Source organism: Arachis hypogaea, chromosome 15, assembly GCF_003086295.3.
Source record: "Arachis hypogaea cultivar Tifrunner chromosome 15, arahy.Tifrunner.gnm2.J5K5, whole genome shotgun sequence".
NCBI lineage: Eukaryota > Viridiplantae > Streptophyta > Magnoliopsida > Fabales > Fabaceae > Arachis > Arachis hypogaea.
The window spans coordinates 139,768-154,533 of NC_092050.1; the positions used below are offsets into that span (position 1 = coordinate 139,768).

Genomic DNA, 14,766 nt, shown 5'->3' on the forward strand with positions numbered 1-14,766 from the left:
TCAGTTTTGAATCAAAATTTTATCTGATCTGAATACTATGTTTATTTGCGGTGCGGTTTGGATTGAATGATTTAAAAAAAAAAATCCGATCCGATTCGATCCAATTTCGAACGGTTTTAATTAAATTGAATTTGCGGTTTTGTAAATTAAAAAAATTATATATATATATATATATATATATATATATATATATATATATATATATATATAACAAGTCTCAACATCAAATTTCAAATAACCAACAATAATACAGCAAGTCTTAACAATATCTTAAAAAATCAACGATAACATAATAATAGAAATAAAATTATAGGTTAGTTAAAATAAATAAATAAATCACACTATTAAATAATAATAATACATGAAAAATATAAAAATATGTAACAAATTGAATATGTTATAAATATAATTGTAAACATAATAATAATATAATATTATAATACATTGTGCGGTTTGAATTGAATTGAATCAGTTGTGAAAAGTAGATCCAAAATCCAATCCGATCTAACGATTTGCAAAAAATAGGATCCAATCAAATCTAAATTAGTGCAGTTTTAATCGATTTTTGGTTTGAATTAGATTAAATGAGCGGTTTAATTTGGATCGGTTTAGTAAAAATAATGACGTATGTTATTGGGATGGTTGTTGATGGTGTGATCCTACTCATAATGTAGTTTTGTAAGACTGGCGAGATATCAATAACAATATATCACTTCTACGTGGGGGCCGGAGACATTCTCCCTCTAACCCCGTTGCGAAATTTGTGTCTTTATCATCTTACACCATTCAAATTATCTTTATATTATTCCGAATAAAGTTTATTTTTTTAAAATCTACGATTCTAAGCCATGAAATAACCTGCTATTAATAAGAACTTGTAAACTCACTACTTAAATCTCTAAACAATTTCCACTTGAAAGTTTATCCCTCTCTGTTTGTTGGGCTTTGTGACGTTGGGCCTTTATTCCTTATTCCGAAGGATACAAGTAATTAACATTATCTACAAAATGTTATATTTATCCATTTTTGTGCTCATCTGCTACGGTGCAGAGTAGTACTAATGTCCCCAAGAACAGTGACAGCTCTTCACCATTCATCCAGCAAGGGGTAAAAATGAGAAATCACCGCCTGACATGACCGGGTATAGCCGGTTGAAGGACAATAGAGGGTTGAAGTAGTTTTACAGTGATGGTGATGATGATGACGATTAATAAGAACACAACAGAGAACCGAAAAAGTATATGAATGAATCAAAACCCCTTTCGACAACCAAACCTCTCTCCCTCTCTTTCTCTCTCTCTCCCCCCGATGCAAAGTTGCAAACGAAAACAAAACCAAAGTAGAGAGAGAAAGTAACACTAATTAGCAGAGAAGAATAAGAGAGAGAGAGTAATCAGAATTTTCAAGAGATGGAATTCGATGAGCAAGAGGAGCAAGAAGAAGAGCTGTGTGTGCCAGGAGGAACGGGTTATGACCCTCTTGGAAACCCGACCCGGGTTAAAATGTCCGGTTCGGAACCCATGTTGGTGGTTCAACCCATGACCGTGAGGAACAACAACAACAACAACAGCAGCAGCAACATGGTGAAGCCAAGATACAGAGAGTGTTTGAAGAACCATGCCGTGGGGATCGGCGGACACGCACTCGACGGTTGCGGCGAGTTCATGCCCGCCGGCACGGAGGGAACCCTCGACGCACTCAAATGCGCCGCCTGCAACTGCCACCGCAACTTCCACCGCAAGGAGACTGAGCTCGCCGGAGCAGGACCAGGAGGAGGAGGACCGTATCTCCTGACTCACCACCCCCACCACCACCAGCCGCCGCCGTTTGCGGCCTACTACCGGACACCGGCGGGGTACTTACACGTGAGCGGGGGGCAGCAGAGAGCGGGAACGCTGGCTCTCCCTTCGACCTCCGGAGCTGGAGGTGGAGGAACAGCGCGGGATTTCGAGCAGGAAGACGTGAGTGGCGGTGGCGGGGGCGGAGGAGGAGGGTCATCATCACGGAAGAGGTTCAGGACGAAGTTCACGCAGGAGCAGAAGGAGAAGATGCTGGAACTTGCAGAGAGATTGGGATGGCGGATTCAGAAACACGACGAGGGTGCGGTTCAAGAGTTTTGTAACGAGACGGGTGTGAAGCGGCATGTTCTCAAGGTTTGGATGCATAACAACAAACACACCCTCGGTAAGAAGCCCTAGCTCCCTACTCTCTCACTCCATACACGCTTACGCTTTCAGGTTCCCCTATAACCATTCATCTCTCTCTCTTAAATCTTAGCTTCATGAAAAGGAATGTATATTGGGTGAGTTGGGTGGATGGGAGAAACAAAGGTTGCTACTACTCAGGACTCTACTGCTACTGCTGCTGCCACTACTATTACTGTTGATTTCTTTTTTAGGGTTTCTTTGTGTTTTCTTATTCTTCGGGGATCGTATTATTTATGTATGTTGCTAGCTAGAGGAGTTGCCTTGTTTCAGTCATAGGAGGGGGATCGCACGCATTGTACTAGAATTAATTAGAGCCCACGGATTAATATTATAATTTCATGATCAACTCAACTAATTTCTTTTCAATCGTCAATTCGTCATATCATGTAACACTTGTTTTCCTCCTTTTTTTTTTTCTCTTTCACATACACTTCTTCAGCTAACATATACACCTAAAGAAATAATCCGAGGGGGATTATGTATTAATTAAGATTAATTGGTTGATCTCTTGCATATAGGCCATTAATCATTTGTCGGTGTTCAATGAAAATGTATCTTATATTTTATTATTATTCTTTCAAGATCCTTTGTTTAAATAAGCTATTTCTTTTTATAATAAATGGCTAGTTAATAATTACTTGCTGTGTTCAATTTGATAATAATGGACAAGGTTTAATTTGATTTTTCATCATGATCTGGGTGTGTAGTATTGAGTAAATAAATGGAGTGTTCTTAAATGTTATTGCATGTGAGTGCTGTTCTATAAATGTGGCATCATGTTTTTTCACTCAAAGTTTGGTCAGTCAGAGACGCTTGCAATTTTAATTTGTCCAATTTTTCATCGTGTCTCTGTTTTTTCTTACATTTGAAAATTAAATAACCTTTACCATTGATGATTTTGACCAACCCTTAAAATTAATTAATTCCCTTGTAAGTTTGCAAAGAGCTATAGGGCTACATGCACATAGGGGACACAATTCTTTTCTCTGCAATTCTCCTCAACTACCTCCATCAATGGCGCTATTTCAAGAGACCTGAATGAAGGGAAGAATCTATTAGGATCCCTAGAATCTCTGTCGTGTCAGATCCCTACTCCAAAATCATGCTCTCAACTAGTTGCATTTAATTAAAGTCTTTAACAAAGTGTGTATGTACAGTACAATGTTAACTACTAAATAATTAATAAACATAAATAATAATGCTAGGTCGTAGCTAGCTAGCTAGGTATTATTAATGAATGTAATGTAATGCAATATACACCTTTATGGGTTCAAACAGCTTTAATGTGTGCATGCTAAAGGGGGGACCTGGTTGATTACTTGAGGAAACATGGAGAACCATGCTCATTTTAGAACGTTTCCTCATTTTCTGCCTACACCTATTGCTTCCTTTCTTATGTCTTCTTTCTCTATCAAATTATGCAATTATTAATTTGATAGAAAGATAATAAGTGTATGTAATATAGTTTGACCCGAGTAAAGTATCTAGCAGTTTGACCAATCAATAATGGGGTAAAAAGCTTGTTGATTGGCACTTTGCTTGTGAAGGGAGTAGCAAGGTCTCAAAGAAGAGAGGAGTGGTGAGATGCTTTGCTTGTTTTGGGGGGGGTGGTCTCAATTAGCATCAGTTAAAGCTGCATGCATATGCTCCAATATGTGGCCCACATTATGTTTGTAATGGAAATATGGAATCCCCTTCCTTTGGTGCTTTTGTTTTTGTGTGTTTAGGTGGTTTGTTGAAAAAAGGACATCATGTCCATATCCTTCACTGTCTTCTTCTCTCCCTCTCCTACAAACATGTACATGACTTAACGGCTACTGTCTCCATGCTCCCTTAATTGGACCATTCCATTCCAACAACACCAACACCAATTGGACGGTCAAATCACCAACCTCTTTTCAAAAACTTGGCATACTTGTTCATCCATCATATCCCAAAATTTCCCATTATTCATTCTCATCATCACCAATTGTTACTTTGTTTTCTCTTCAAATCTTTAACCATTTAAACCAAGTTAACGTAGTTCTTTTTGCTAGGAACTATTACCGTGTTCAAGTACTTATCAATCAAAGTGCACCTTGCTTATGTATTTTAACTAAGCTCGTCAAATTTTCATGCGAAACTAGTTAAGTTGAGACCAACAATTACGTTTAACAATTAATTCATGCAATTTGTACTATGAAGAAAGAAAGTAAACTGTCAGAAATAAATTCTTTTTTCCTTTTTTGCCCCCCTTTGTTACAAAAAGATAGCAGACCCAAACAACATAGATATCAGTAGAGAATATAGTACAAGACTTGTTGAATATAATTATTTGTGTATTTTTACATTATTGTCTAAAATGATCCAAGTGATGAAGCCCTGTCATTAACAACAGCAACAACAACAATTTTCATGGAGAGTAGTGCATATTTATAATAATTAGACTAAAAAGTTATCATCAGAACTTAAACGATTAAAGCTACATTAAAACGAGAAAAAGTGTGGAATAATGTTTTTCCCCTTCATTGTTGGGTTAGTGAACATCATAAGGGTGAAAAAATAATTAAAGTAATAAAGCTGCAAGAAGCGCAGAATGTATGGTTGTGGATGAGAGTCAACTGGGGGCAAAGAAGTAACAAGAGGAGAGAAAGAGGGACCAAGAACAAAGATTCGTTTGGATTACAAAAAGCTTTTTCCAAAGCAAAAGAAGAAAAGAAAAGGGTTCAATTCCAAGGAAGTTGTATGTAAGCATGTGGGTTGTGTTATGAGCTGACTTTGGCGTTCCTATAGCTAGTTTAGTTAGAGCTACCCTACTGCTTCCCAATATCCAAACAATCACCTTGTGCTTTCGCAATGATTCCTAAGGGCCTATATTGACTCCCACAACCACAACAATCTCACCACATGCACAAATATTATTCCCAAATCTTTTCAAATTACAATTTACAAGGGTAAATTAATCAATGTAACCTAAGTCATTTTTCGAACCTTCTTCCCTCCTCGCTAGTTATTTCTTTTCTAACGCAAAGGTAGAATAGGAATACCGAATACGCTTTTAAAGTCGATTTCAACATAAAATCTCAGTTATTAGAGTAATTCATTTGACCCCCTTTATTTTTTCGGAATGAGAGAATGGAACCTTGGTCTAATGTTTTTGGTGTATCCCACATACTATTTGGTAACTTTTTCTTTTCAAAGTTTGGGCTTCATTGACATTGTTATGGACCAAGTAAATTTGAGAAGACAAGCTCTACTCAAAATATGATCCAGGAACGGAAGAGTAAGAAACTTGAAAGTGTTGTAGGCTCTTGTTCCATATCCCGGCCCAAAGTTTTCAAGATAAGTTTGCTGACTTATCGGTATTTACATGAAACATTTTTCTGCCAAACAGCCCTTTTCATAATGAGAATTTAAATGCAAGTTGAGGGTTTTTTTTTCATTTATTTTATTTATCAATATATATATATATATATATATATATATATATATATATATATATATATATATATTGTCATTACATATCTCAGATACAAAGAATAAAAAATAATTAAACATAGATCTTGGATACTGTGTACTTAAAATGTGTTATATGTTATATTTTTGTAGATATATCTACATATTTTTAGTAGTTTTTAGTCATTAATTAGTCATTAATAATATTTTTAATAGTGTAAAATTGTATCTAATAATATAGAATCATTCAATTTCTCTTTAATGATTAAATATTGGCCAGAATTTAATAAAAATGCTGACCCTAACATTCCTCGTTATTTTAATTTGTAAGTTGTAACACATTCTTGATATATAACATCAAAATTTTATGTTTAATTATTTTTATCTTATGTACTCGAGATGTGTAATGTCAATGTATAAAGATAAATACACTCGGTAATATGCATATTGGTAAATAAAATTTTTTTATAATTTGACTATAAATATAAAAAAATTTGTATATACAAATATGTATTTATAATTTTATATATAAATACATGTATCATTTAACTTATTTTTAACGTATATTTTATATAAATAACTAATTTAATAATTAGTATATACATAACATATTATGTAAGAACTTCAGGTGTTACTAGAATGGAATAGGTCAAATTATACTCTGCCTCAAAAGTCAATTTAAAAATGATAATTATCTTTCATATATAAAGATTGTCTTGGGCACATTTTAAAGCGATCTATAACTTTTAATGCAATTAAAAAATTCAATTTCAAAATTTACATGAATGGAAAATGCTAATTTTGACAATCAAAAGGAATCCAACAATAAGAGAAAAATTGGAATTTCTCTAACAAAATTACAAAAGAAAATAGTGATAACGACAATTTAGACCAGAACAATACAAAAAAAAAATATTTTCTACTTCTATCATGCATTATTTGTCATTAGAGAGAAAAAAAAAAAAAAAACCCAAAAAACTTATGTCATCAATTCATCATTTGGTATGTAGCAACAAAAAAGGAAAGGCCAAACAAAAATCAGCACATACCCCAAACAAGATTTTTCAAAATTTCCACTCCAATTGAAGTATCTTCTCCTGGTCCACACTTGCACTCTTTTTTCCTTGGCATGGGGATCCACCATTATTCTTTCCCTTCCCACATTCCAATTTAGAGTTTGAGAAAACATTCTTTAGGTCAAAACTCTTGTGCTTTGACTTTGACCCTCCATTTGATCTGTCGACAGCAGCAACAACAGGACTTGAAGAACCTTCTCTTAGTGTATTGACCCAATCAAACTTTTGATTTTTTGCACCAAAACCATTCACTTCTTTCACAACAGTTTTTGGACAAACCCTTTTTGCAACATCTTTAATTTCAACCTTTGTTCTTCTTCCCCCTTCCATTCTTATCCATATATTCACCCCAGAAAATGTTCCATTGTTACTAATTCTTATGATGTTATTATCATTTAGTAATAGTTGGTGGTTGTTGCCATATTCAGATGCATATTTTGCATTGTTCCTCTCCTTCCTCTGCTTGTAAATCCTGCGCAACCGAAGCGCCAGGCAGTAGATACTCTCGTTAATCTCGTCTTCTAAATGCTTCTCAATCTCCATTTCAAGCTCACTTCTTATTTTCAATTCCTCTGCTGAAATTATGGGACATCCTAGTATCTTCTTCTTCTTGTGACACTCCCTTGTGTAATTTTCAGTTGTTTTCACCTGCAATTTTAACAAAGAATATATAATACTCAGGAAAAAAGTGGCTAAAATTTCATACATATGTAGCATTTAATTTAACAATAAAACTTAGAAAACTTAGAAGTAATAACATTTTGGGACTCCAGGGCTGAACTAAGAAGCCAACTAGTGCTATCAAATTCAGTAATCTCTGATGACAAATCTGCAAAAGACAAAGATTCCCACTGAGGATTTTTGTCAGCAAAAATTTACAAGACATGAAAACAAGTTAGTAATGCTTAATTAGATTAGAATAGAAACAAATCACTACTGAACCTAGAATTTCTGCCTTATTGAACTTTTCTTGCTGATGATGATCCATGTAATATTGGTACTTATTTATCAGTGCTTAATTAAACTCGGAGAATATAGCATGATAAAGTTGCATTATATATATATAAGCAAGGTTGATGTGGACCTATTGTGATGGGACATGTGACATTTTTTGGGGTGCTTAGAGAAAAGATGACAGTTAGGGAAGTTGTTTCAGTTAGAACACACAAATTTAGGAGCCAAATAGCTCTAACTGAACATAATAATAAATATAGCTATAGTGTGTTATTATTTGGCCATGCACGAATTGATACACAAGATTTTTCTAAAATAATATAAGAGATTGTTCTTTACGTGGAAGTAATAAGGGTTACTTGGGTTGCCCTTAAAGCAAAATCAAGCATAGGGTACAATACCTAGTTACCCACATGCTTGATGTATCTCTATTGGATGTGTACACTTCTCTTTGTTATTAAGGTTACTTGAAGCCTTGAAGAAGGGGAACCTATTGAATAATATATTCACCTTCTAACTCTTTTATCATTTTATGTAATTAGTTATTGCCACCTTACCACCACTCCTTTGCAAACTAATAATTTTACCATTAAGGCACATGTAGTTAAATCATGCCAACAAATTTTGCTATGATACAGATATCTAACACATTCATTTCTAATGATATTAAAGTTCACCTTAATATATCATTACTTGCTTTGGTTCCTTGGCATCAATATTTTGACTTTATTTAAAAAAAAAACAATCATTTTTATCTAATCATAAAATTATCTTTAAAAGAACAAAACTAAACTTATAACCATAAAAAATAAAATTTGTGCCACAAAAATATCCAACTCTAAAAATTTTATTAACTTTTAATAAAAAATAACCAAAATATCTAAATTACTCATATCCTTTATCTTCGGTCTCTAATACCACTACCACTGTCAACACCAATATCTACAACCACAATTATGTCACTGTCCTCCCCCAAATATTTTCTCTCAAACCCAAATCCATCATCATAATATGTAATGCCACCACACCAACACCCTCCTCCTCCACTACCATCACCAAAACGTCACCAACTTTAAGCTGAAAGCCTTCACCACTGCCTTAGCCTTCTCGTCCATCCTCTTCTTTGCTCCTCTTCTTGCCGCCATCACCAACATCTCTGGCCTCACCCTTGCAAGAAATCGAAGTAATTCACAAATGATATACTTAAAGATTTATATTTTTGACATAATTAGTCTTTAGAAGAAAAAAAAATATCAATGAAGTCTTTCACGATAGTAGGTGTGGATAAGTTAGATTCAAATTAAGATTTTTTACCTTGATTATAAAAATTAATCTAGAGTTATTGTATCTACATCTGCTATCGTAGAGAATTTCATTGATTTTTTTTTCAAAGACTAATCTATGTCAAAAATTTATTTGTCACTTTATTCTAAAATTGATTAATAATAGTGACATTCGAATGGTCGGTAATAGGCATTACTACTATTAAGTTTTAAAAAAGATAAGTTAAATTTATTGATACCAAAACTAAGCCTTAGTTTGCTAAAATTTTTTTAAAAGATAATTATACTTTTCAAAAGCATAAGCGCCTCATTTTACCTTTGGTAAATAAAAAAACTCATAACTTTTAAAAATTAATGGTACTTTTAAAAGTATTTAAGAAAAACAATTTTTAATATTGATTTGTGTTTATCAAAATTAAAAAGTTTAATATAACTTCATACATTAATTAATATCTATATTTTAAAAGCTATTATAGTATTTTTAGATTTTAAATTTAAAAGCTATTTTAAAAACACCTAATATCTGTGATAATATTTTTTAATTTTAAAAATTATTTTACCAAACATATAATTATTTTTAATTTAATTTACTAAATATAAATACTATAATTTTTAAAAAATTAATTTTAAATATTAATTTTTATAAGTTATTTTTAAAAAATAAAAATTTTATGAAATTACATCTAAGGTTGTTGATAAAATTAAATAAATAAATTTTTATTAATTTTTAGGGTATAGTTTTATGGACAGCTGGATAGTAGACACACACAAAACTTTATGTAAAGAGAGTGAACGATAATTAATTAGTATTTATTCTTTCAAATTTAGATACGTGAAAAACCTGAACATCTCATATCTTAGGAAACGCAGTCGTATTTAGAATTTTAAATACGAAAGTCAAAGCCGAAAAGGAAGTTGAATATGAAAGATAATTAAAAGTTAAAAATGAAAAAGTGGGAGTTTCCATAGTTCCATATATGTTGGAAAGTTGAAGATTACTGAATAGCAGCAGGCGGCTCGAATTCAACGTAGCTAAATTTCTGATTCTTGTGACGTCATCAACGTCATCTTCGCATGGCTCACGCAAACAAACCATGAACCCTTTCTCTCCCTCGCCACACCCTCCTTCCCTCCGTTTCTTTACACACACCATGTCTCACGTCGTCACTCTTCCCGGCCTAACAGTAACAACCTCTTCTTCTTCTTCCTACCCACATATTCATTCATTAACAACCACAAGACTTTGCAGTAAAGTCAGAGTCTCTGCACAGTTTAAGAGCCATGACTCCACACCTATTGATTTCTGCGACCCTGATTGGAAACACAAGTTCAAGCAAGACTTCCAGGAACGCTTCAGCCTCCCCCACGTCACTGATATCTTCCATGATACTCCTCCTATGCCCTCCACTTTCTGTCTCCAACATAGGTTCATTTCTTTTCATTTCTTTTCTGTTTTGCATCTTTGCTTTCTATTTTGTTTTCCATGCATAAATTGTTGCCTACTTTTTGCAGAACTCCCATGGTTAGAGACTTTGCTGGCTTAAATCCTTCTAAAGAATGGCGTGGATATATTAATGACAATGACAGAGTTCTGCTCAAGGTCTCCTTTTTCATCCTTTATTAATCTTGTTTTAGTTTGATTCTGAACACCATTCTACCAAAATTTCTACCTCTATAGCAGCATTTTTCCTTCTCTGAATATTTATTTACAATCAAATGCCATTGCTTATTGTGTGTGTGTGTGTGTGTCTGTGTTTTAACTGATTTTGAATTGAACTAATTCAACTTTTGTGATCACTTGTTAATACTCTTTCATAACGTCATTCCTAATTAATTGGTTGAAACTCTGCCTTCACACTGTCATCAAACTATGTTCATTCTTCCACTTAGATCAATACTGGTAGTCATGGAAAAGAAAACGGTCTTCACAACTTTCGCTTATCCTTGCATTGTCAACTCTTCTATCTCAATTGAACTGCACCAAAATCCTAGCATTAGATATTTGATTGATGATCTTATTCAATTAAAAGATGTTCTGGACACGTTAGCTAAGTGTTAATTTCCTCTATCTTTGATATTTCAGACAATATATTATTCGTCATCTACATCAGCTGGTGCTGAGTGCATTGATCCTGGTTGTAGTTGGGTAGAACAATGGTAATGTAACTGATTTCTTAATTTTCTTAACAAATATAATGACTGCATAATTGATTCGAAGTTTGTGCTTGCAAGGGTATGCAATTTGTTCATCAATTTGGACTAAAATCACTTCCTCAAAATAGAAAATTAAGAAATCTCATTGTTATTAAGAACTTGTATGGAAGTTTAGGCCTTTCTTCTTAATGTAAGTAATATGGTATTGATGATTAGCATATTTGGTGAAAGATTCTGAAATCCTCTTTAGGGTTCATCGAGCTGGACCTCGAGAAAAGATATACTTTAAACCAGAAGAAGTAAAGGCAGCAATTGTCACTTGTGGAGGGCTCTGCCCTGGCCTTAATGATGTCATCAGACAGGTTAGTTTGTGATCACATTGTTGTTAAGGTAGCAACAATTTATGAGAGAAGTGTAATATTTCAATTTGCATCATTTAAATCATATCCTGTAGTTTATTATGTTCCTAGTTTGGCATCAAATTATATCTTGTTTCTTAAACTTTGATATGATAATGAATATGCTGCAGCTTGTTATCACACTTGAAGCTTATGGTGTAAAAAAGATTGTGGGTATTCCTTTTGGTTATCGCGGTTTTTCGGACAAAGAGTTTTCAGAAGTGCCGGTAATATGACACTTCTCTCCTTCCTGATTTTGGTTTAAACATCTCATGAGTTCTTCTTGCTAATGACTGTTTGCTGGTTGCAGCTGTCAAGGAATGTAGTTCAGAATATTCATCTTTCCGGTGGAAGCCTCTTGGGAGTTTCGCGCGGTGGACCTGCTGTAAATGAAATTGTGGACAGTTTGCAGGTGAATTATCTATCCACGTTTATTAAGAAACTATTTCAGGATTTCACATACAAGTCTTTTGTTTGATATGCATATTATTGATATCAGGAAAGAGGCATCAACATGCTCTTTGTGTTGGGTGGAAATGGAACACATGCTGGTGCAAATGCAATTCACGATGAGGTTGTTAATCCTTTAATCTTGTGTTATTTGATTGCATTCAATTGGATTGTTCTGTAATCTATTATTTTTCAATGACAAAATCATATCTTCAAAACAGATTCATTAAAATTTACAAAACGTTAATTTCCTCTCTGGTTTGATTTACTGCACATTCCTTTTCTGATCACTTGCTTTAAATGTGAAAATGAAGGAACTTCACTTTTATTGTACATATTGTTACAAATATGTCAATATATAAGCTTGTCCCAAGAATCTAATAATTCTTTTTTTCGCCCTCAGTGCCGTAAAAGAAGGTATATGGTATCTGTAATTGGAGTGCCTAAAACTATAGACAATGATATTCTATTGTTGGATAAAACTTTTGGCTTTGATACTGCGGTCGAAGAAGCCCAAAGAGCCATAAATTCTGCATATATTGAGGTGAATTCTGACTAATACAGGCAAGTTTTCCAGTCATTAGATTCTGTAATATTTATAATGTCTTCCTTATTAGGCACATAGTGCATATCATGGAATTGGCATTGTGAAATTGATGGGTCGTAGCAGCGGATTCATCGCAATGCATGCTTCCTTAGCTAGTGGCCAGATTGACATATGTCTTATACCTGAGGTATGTTATGTAATATGCATGCTCGAAATCGATGACTACTCTGTCTTGTCATGTGAATTAAACCGAGACAAGTTTTTTTGGGTGTGGTTGGAAGGTTCCTTTCAAGTTACATGGACAGAATGGAGTTTTAAGTCATATGAAGCACCTTATAGAAACAAAGGGATCAGCTGTAATCTGTGTTGCAGAGGGAGCTGGACAGGTGATTTAGATTACATAATCATTTCTGCATATAATAGTCGACCAACCTAGCATTTATTAAAACTCAAAGTTGCTAAGTGATATAGTGTATTATCCTTCTTGATCCAGGGTTTACTTCAAAAGACTAATGCTACGGATGCTTCAGGGAATGCTGTATTAGGAGACATTGGTGGATATATTCAACAAGAGGTGTGTTATTACTTGTTTATGCTTTTATGGTCATGCTTGATGGAAATGGATTTCCTTAAAGATTGAATTATCATTCTATTTCTGTCAATTCTGCTTGGATTCATGTTTCATATGGATTCAGAAACTTGTTATCCCTTCTTAAAACAATTCAGAAGTTGATGGATTGATCTTTTTGAAACGAATGGGACAAGATGTAGTTTTAAACCTCAGTTTAATGCTGAACTGCTTTTCTACTCTTATTTCTTGCAAAACAAGTAATAATTCAATGTAATTGACTCCATCAACGATCGTTTGTTTCAGACAAAAAAGTATTTCAAGGAGATCGGTATTCATGCAGACATAAAATATATCGATCCAACATACATGATCCGTGCTTGTCGAGCAAACGCTTCCGATGGAATTTTATGTGCAGTACTTGGCCAAAATGCTGTTAGTTTCTATCCCTATCCCTCTCTATCTTTGCTTCTTTCTGCATATCTATGATTTTGGTTGATCACATCAGAGCTTGGTTGTTACCACTTTCCTCTAGATTATGAGGAATTAACATCTCAATCCAAGTCACTTAACTATGTAAGGTTATGCTATTAGTGTATCAAAATTAAAATCTACTAATTCGGTTTAGTTTGCATACACTATCACTGGAGAATTGTTTCACAGAGATATCTAATCATTCATCGATACATTAAACTCTTCATTTGGTTCTCTCTCTAGCTTGTGCTTATTGGTTACATATATATACTTACATGTGATATGGTATCCAAACATATGTACAAGGTTAATAGTGGATATTGATCCATTTCATGGCTTGCTTTTGTATCATGACAGGTTCATGGTGCATTTGCAGGGTATAGTGGCATCACAGTAGGGACATGTAACACACACTATGCTTACTTTCCCATCACAGAAGCAATATCTCATCCAAGGTTGGTGGACCCTAATAGTAGAATGTGGCACAGGTGTTTAACTTCAACAGGCCAACCAGATTTCTTTTGATTTAACTTTCCATTTTTAATAATAGATTCAACAGTCTTGGGAATTCTAAGCTTCCAAAAGAGTATATTATTCTGTAGGAGATAGGTTTCAAAGTATTTTTGGTTAATTAATCAACCCCAATATATATACATAGGTCAAAATAATACAAATGATACATTTAAATTTCCTTCATATTTTAAATTTTGATTATTTGTATAGGAATTTTAGAGTCCTGCCAATTTCATTCAAAATAAAATGTGAGAGGAATCAATAACCAAGCAAATATTTGCTTGACTACTTTTTTTTTTTCAGTCATTTGTGACATTTGTTGTAACCTATATTTGGGGTTCAAATTAAATGGGAGTAGATAGCAGAATAACTTGTCATTTGTATTTGAACTTATGGTTGAGTTATATTGGATTATTATTGATAGTTCATATATTTGCAGTTGATGAATTTATTTGTTTCGATCATTTTTTATTACATACATGTGGAAGTTTAAAAAAGGTTTTAAATTCACATTTGTGCAATCTCACCATTAAAATAGCATTTTTTTTTTTATATAGCACTTCGATTTCAATATGATGATGAAGTTGAATTAGTCCAATTCTAATCATAAAAGTGCTATTAATTTTGGAGAAATTGTTTGAAAAATACTAGATAATAATAAACTATACTTTAATTTCACCACCTACTTGTTGTACATTAGACAAGAT

The 14,766-nt window shown here is 33.5% G+C and overlaps 3 protein-coding genes across 4 annotated transcripts; 2 read left to right on the forward strand and 1 right to left on the reverse strand.

The window, feature by feature from the left end:
- Positions 1-1,012: 1,012 nt before the first annotated feature.
- Positions 1,013-2,573, forward strand: LOC112747311 (zinc-finger homeodomain protein 2-like). The gene is made up of 2 exons (XM_025795263.3): positions 1,013-2,184; positions 2,278-2,573. Exons 1-2 carry the CDS (start codon positions 1,410-1,412, stop codon positions 2,283-2,285), a joined length of 783 nt encoding a protein of 260 aa, XP_025651048.1. The 5' UTR covers positions 1,013-1,409; the 3' UTR covers positions 2,286-2,573.
- Positions 2,574-6,374: 3,801 nt separating this feature from the next.
- On the reverse strand, positions 6,375-7,900 carry LOC112746836 (uncharacterized). The gene is made up of 3 exons (XM_025794971.2): positions 7,661-7,900; positions 7,477-7,547; positions 6,375-7,366 (listed from the first exon to the last, which is right to left on the reverse strand). Exons 1-3 carry the CDS (start codon positions 7,704-7,706, stop codon positions 6,707-6,709), a joined length of 777 nt encoding a protein of 258 aa, XP_025650756.1. The 5' UTR covers positions 7,707-7,900; the 3' UTR covers positions 6,375-6,706.
- Positions 7,901-9,872: 1,972 nt separating this feature from the next.
- On the forward strand, positions 9,873-14,502 carry LOC112747312 (ATP-dependent 6-phosphofructokinase 5, chloroplastic-like). 2 transcript variants are annotated; one of them, XM_025795265.3, is made up of 13 exons: positions 9,873-10,381; positions 10,468-10,555; positions 11,039-11,112; positions 11,360-11,471; positions 11,639-11,734; positions 11,818-11,919; positions 12,007-12,081; positions 12,361-12,501; positions 12,575-12,691; positions 12,786-12,890; positions 12,998-13,078; positions 13,379-13,507; positions 13,923-14,502. In XM_025795265.3, the coding sequence occupies exons 1-13, from the start codon at positions 10,050-10,052 to the stop codon at positions 13,941-13,943; spliced, it is 1,473 nt and encodes a 490-aa protein (XP_025651050.1). In that variant the 5' UTR covers positions 9,873-10,049; the 3' UTR covers positions 13,944-14,502. The 2 variants fall into 2 exon arrangements, with proteins under 2 accessions (XP_025651050.1, XP_025651049.1); XM_025795264.3 differs by having other exon boundaries at positions 9,921-10,381; positions 13,904-14,502.
- Positions 14,503-14,766: the final 264 nt, after the last annotated feature.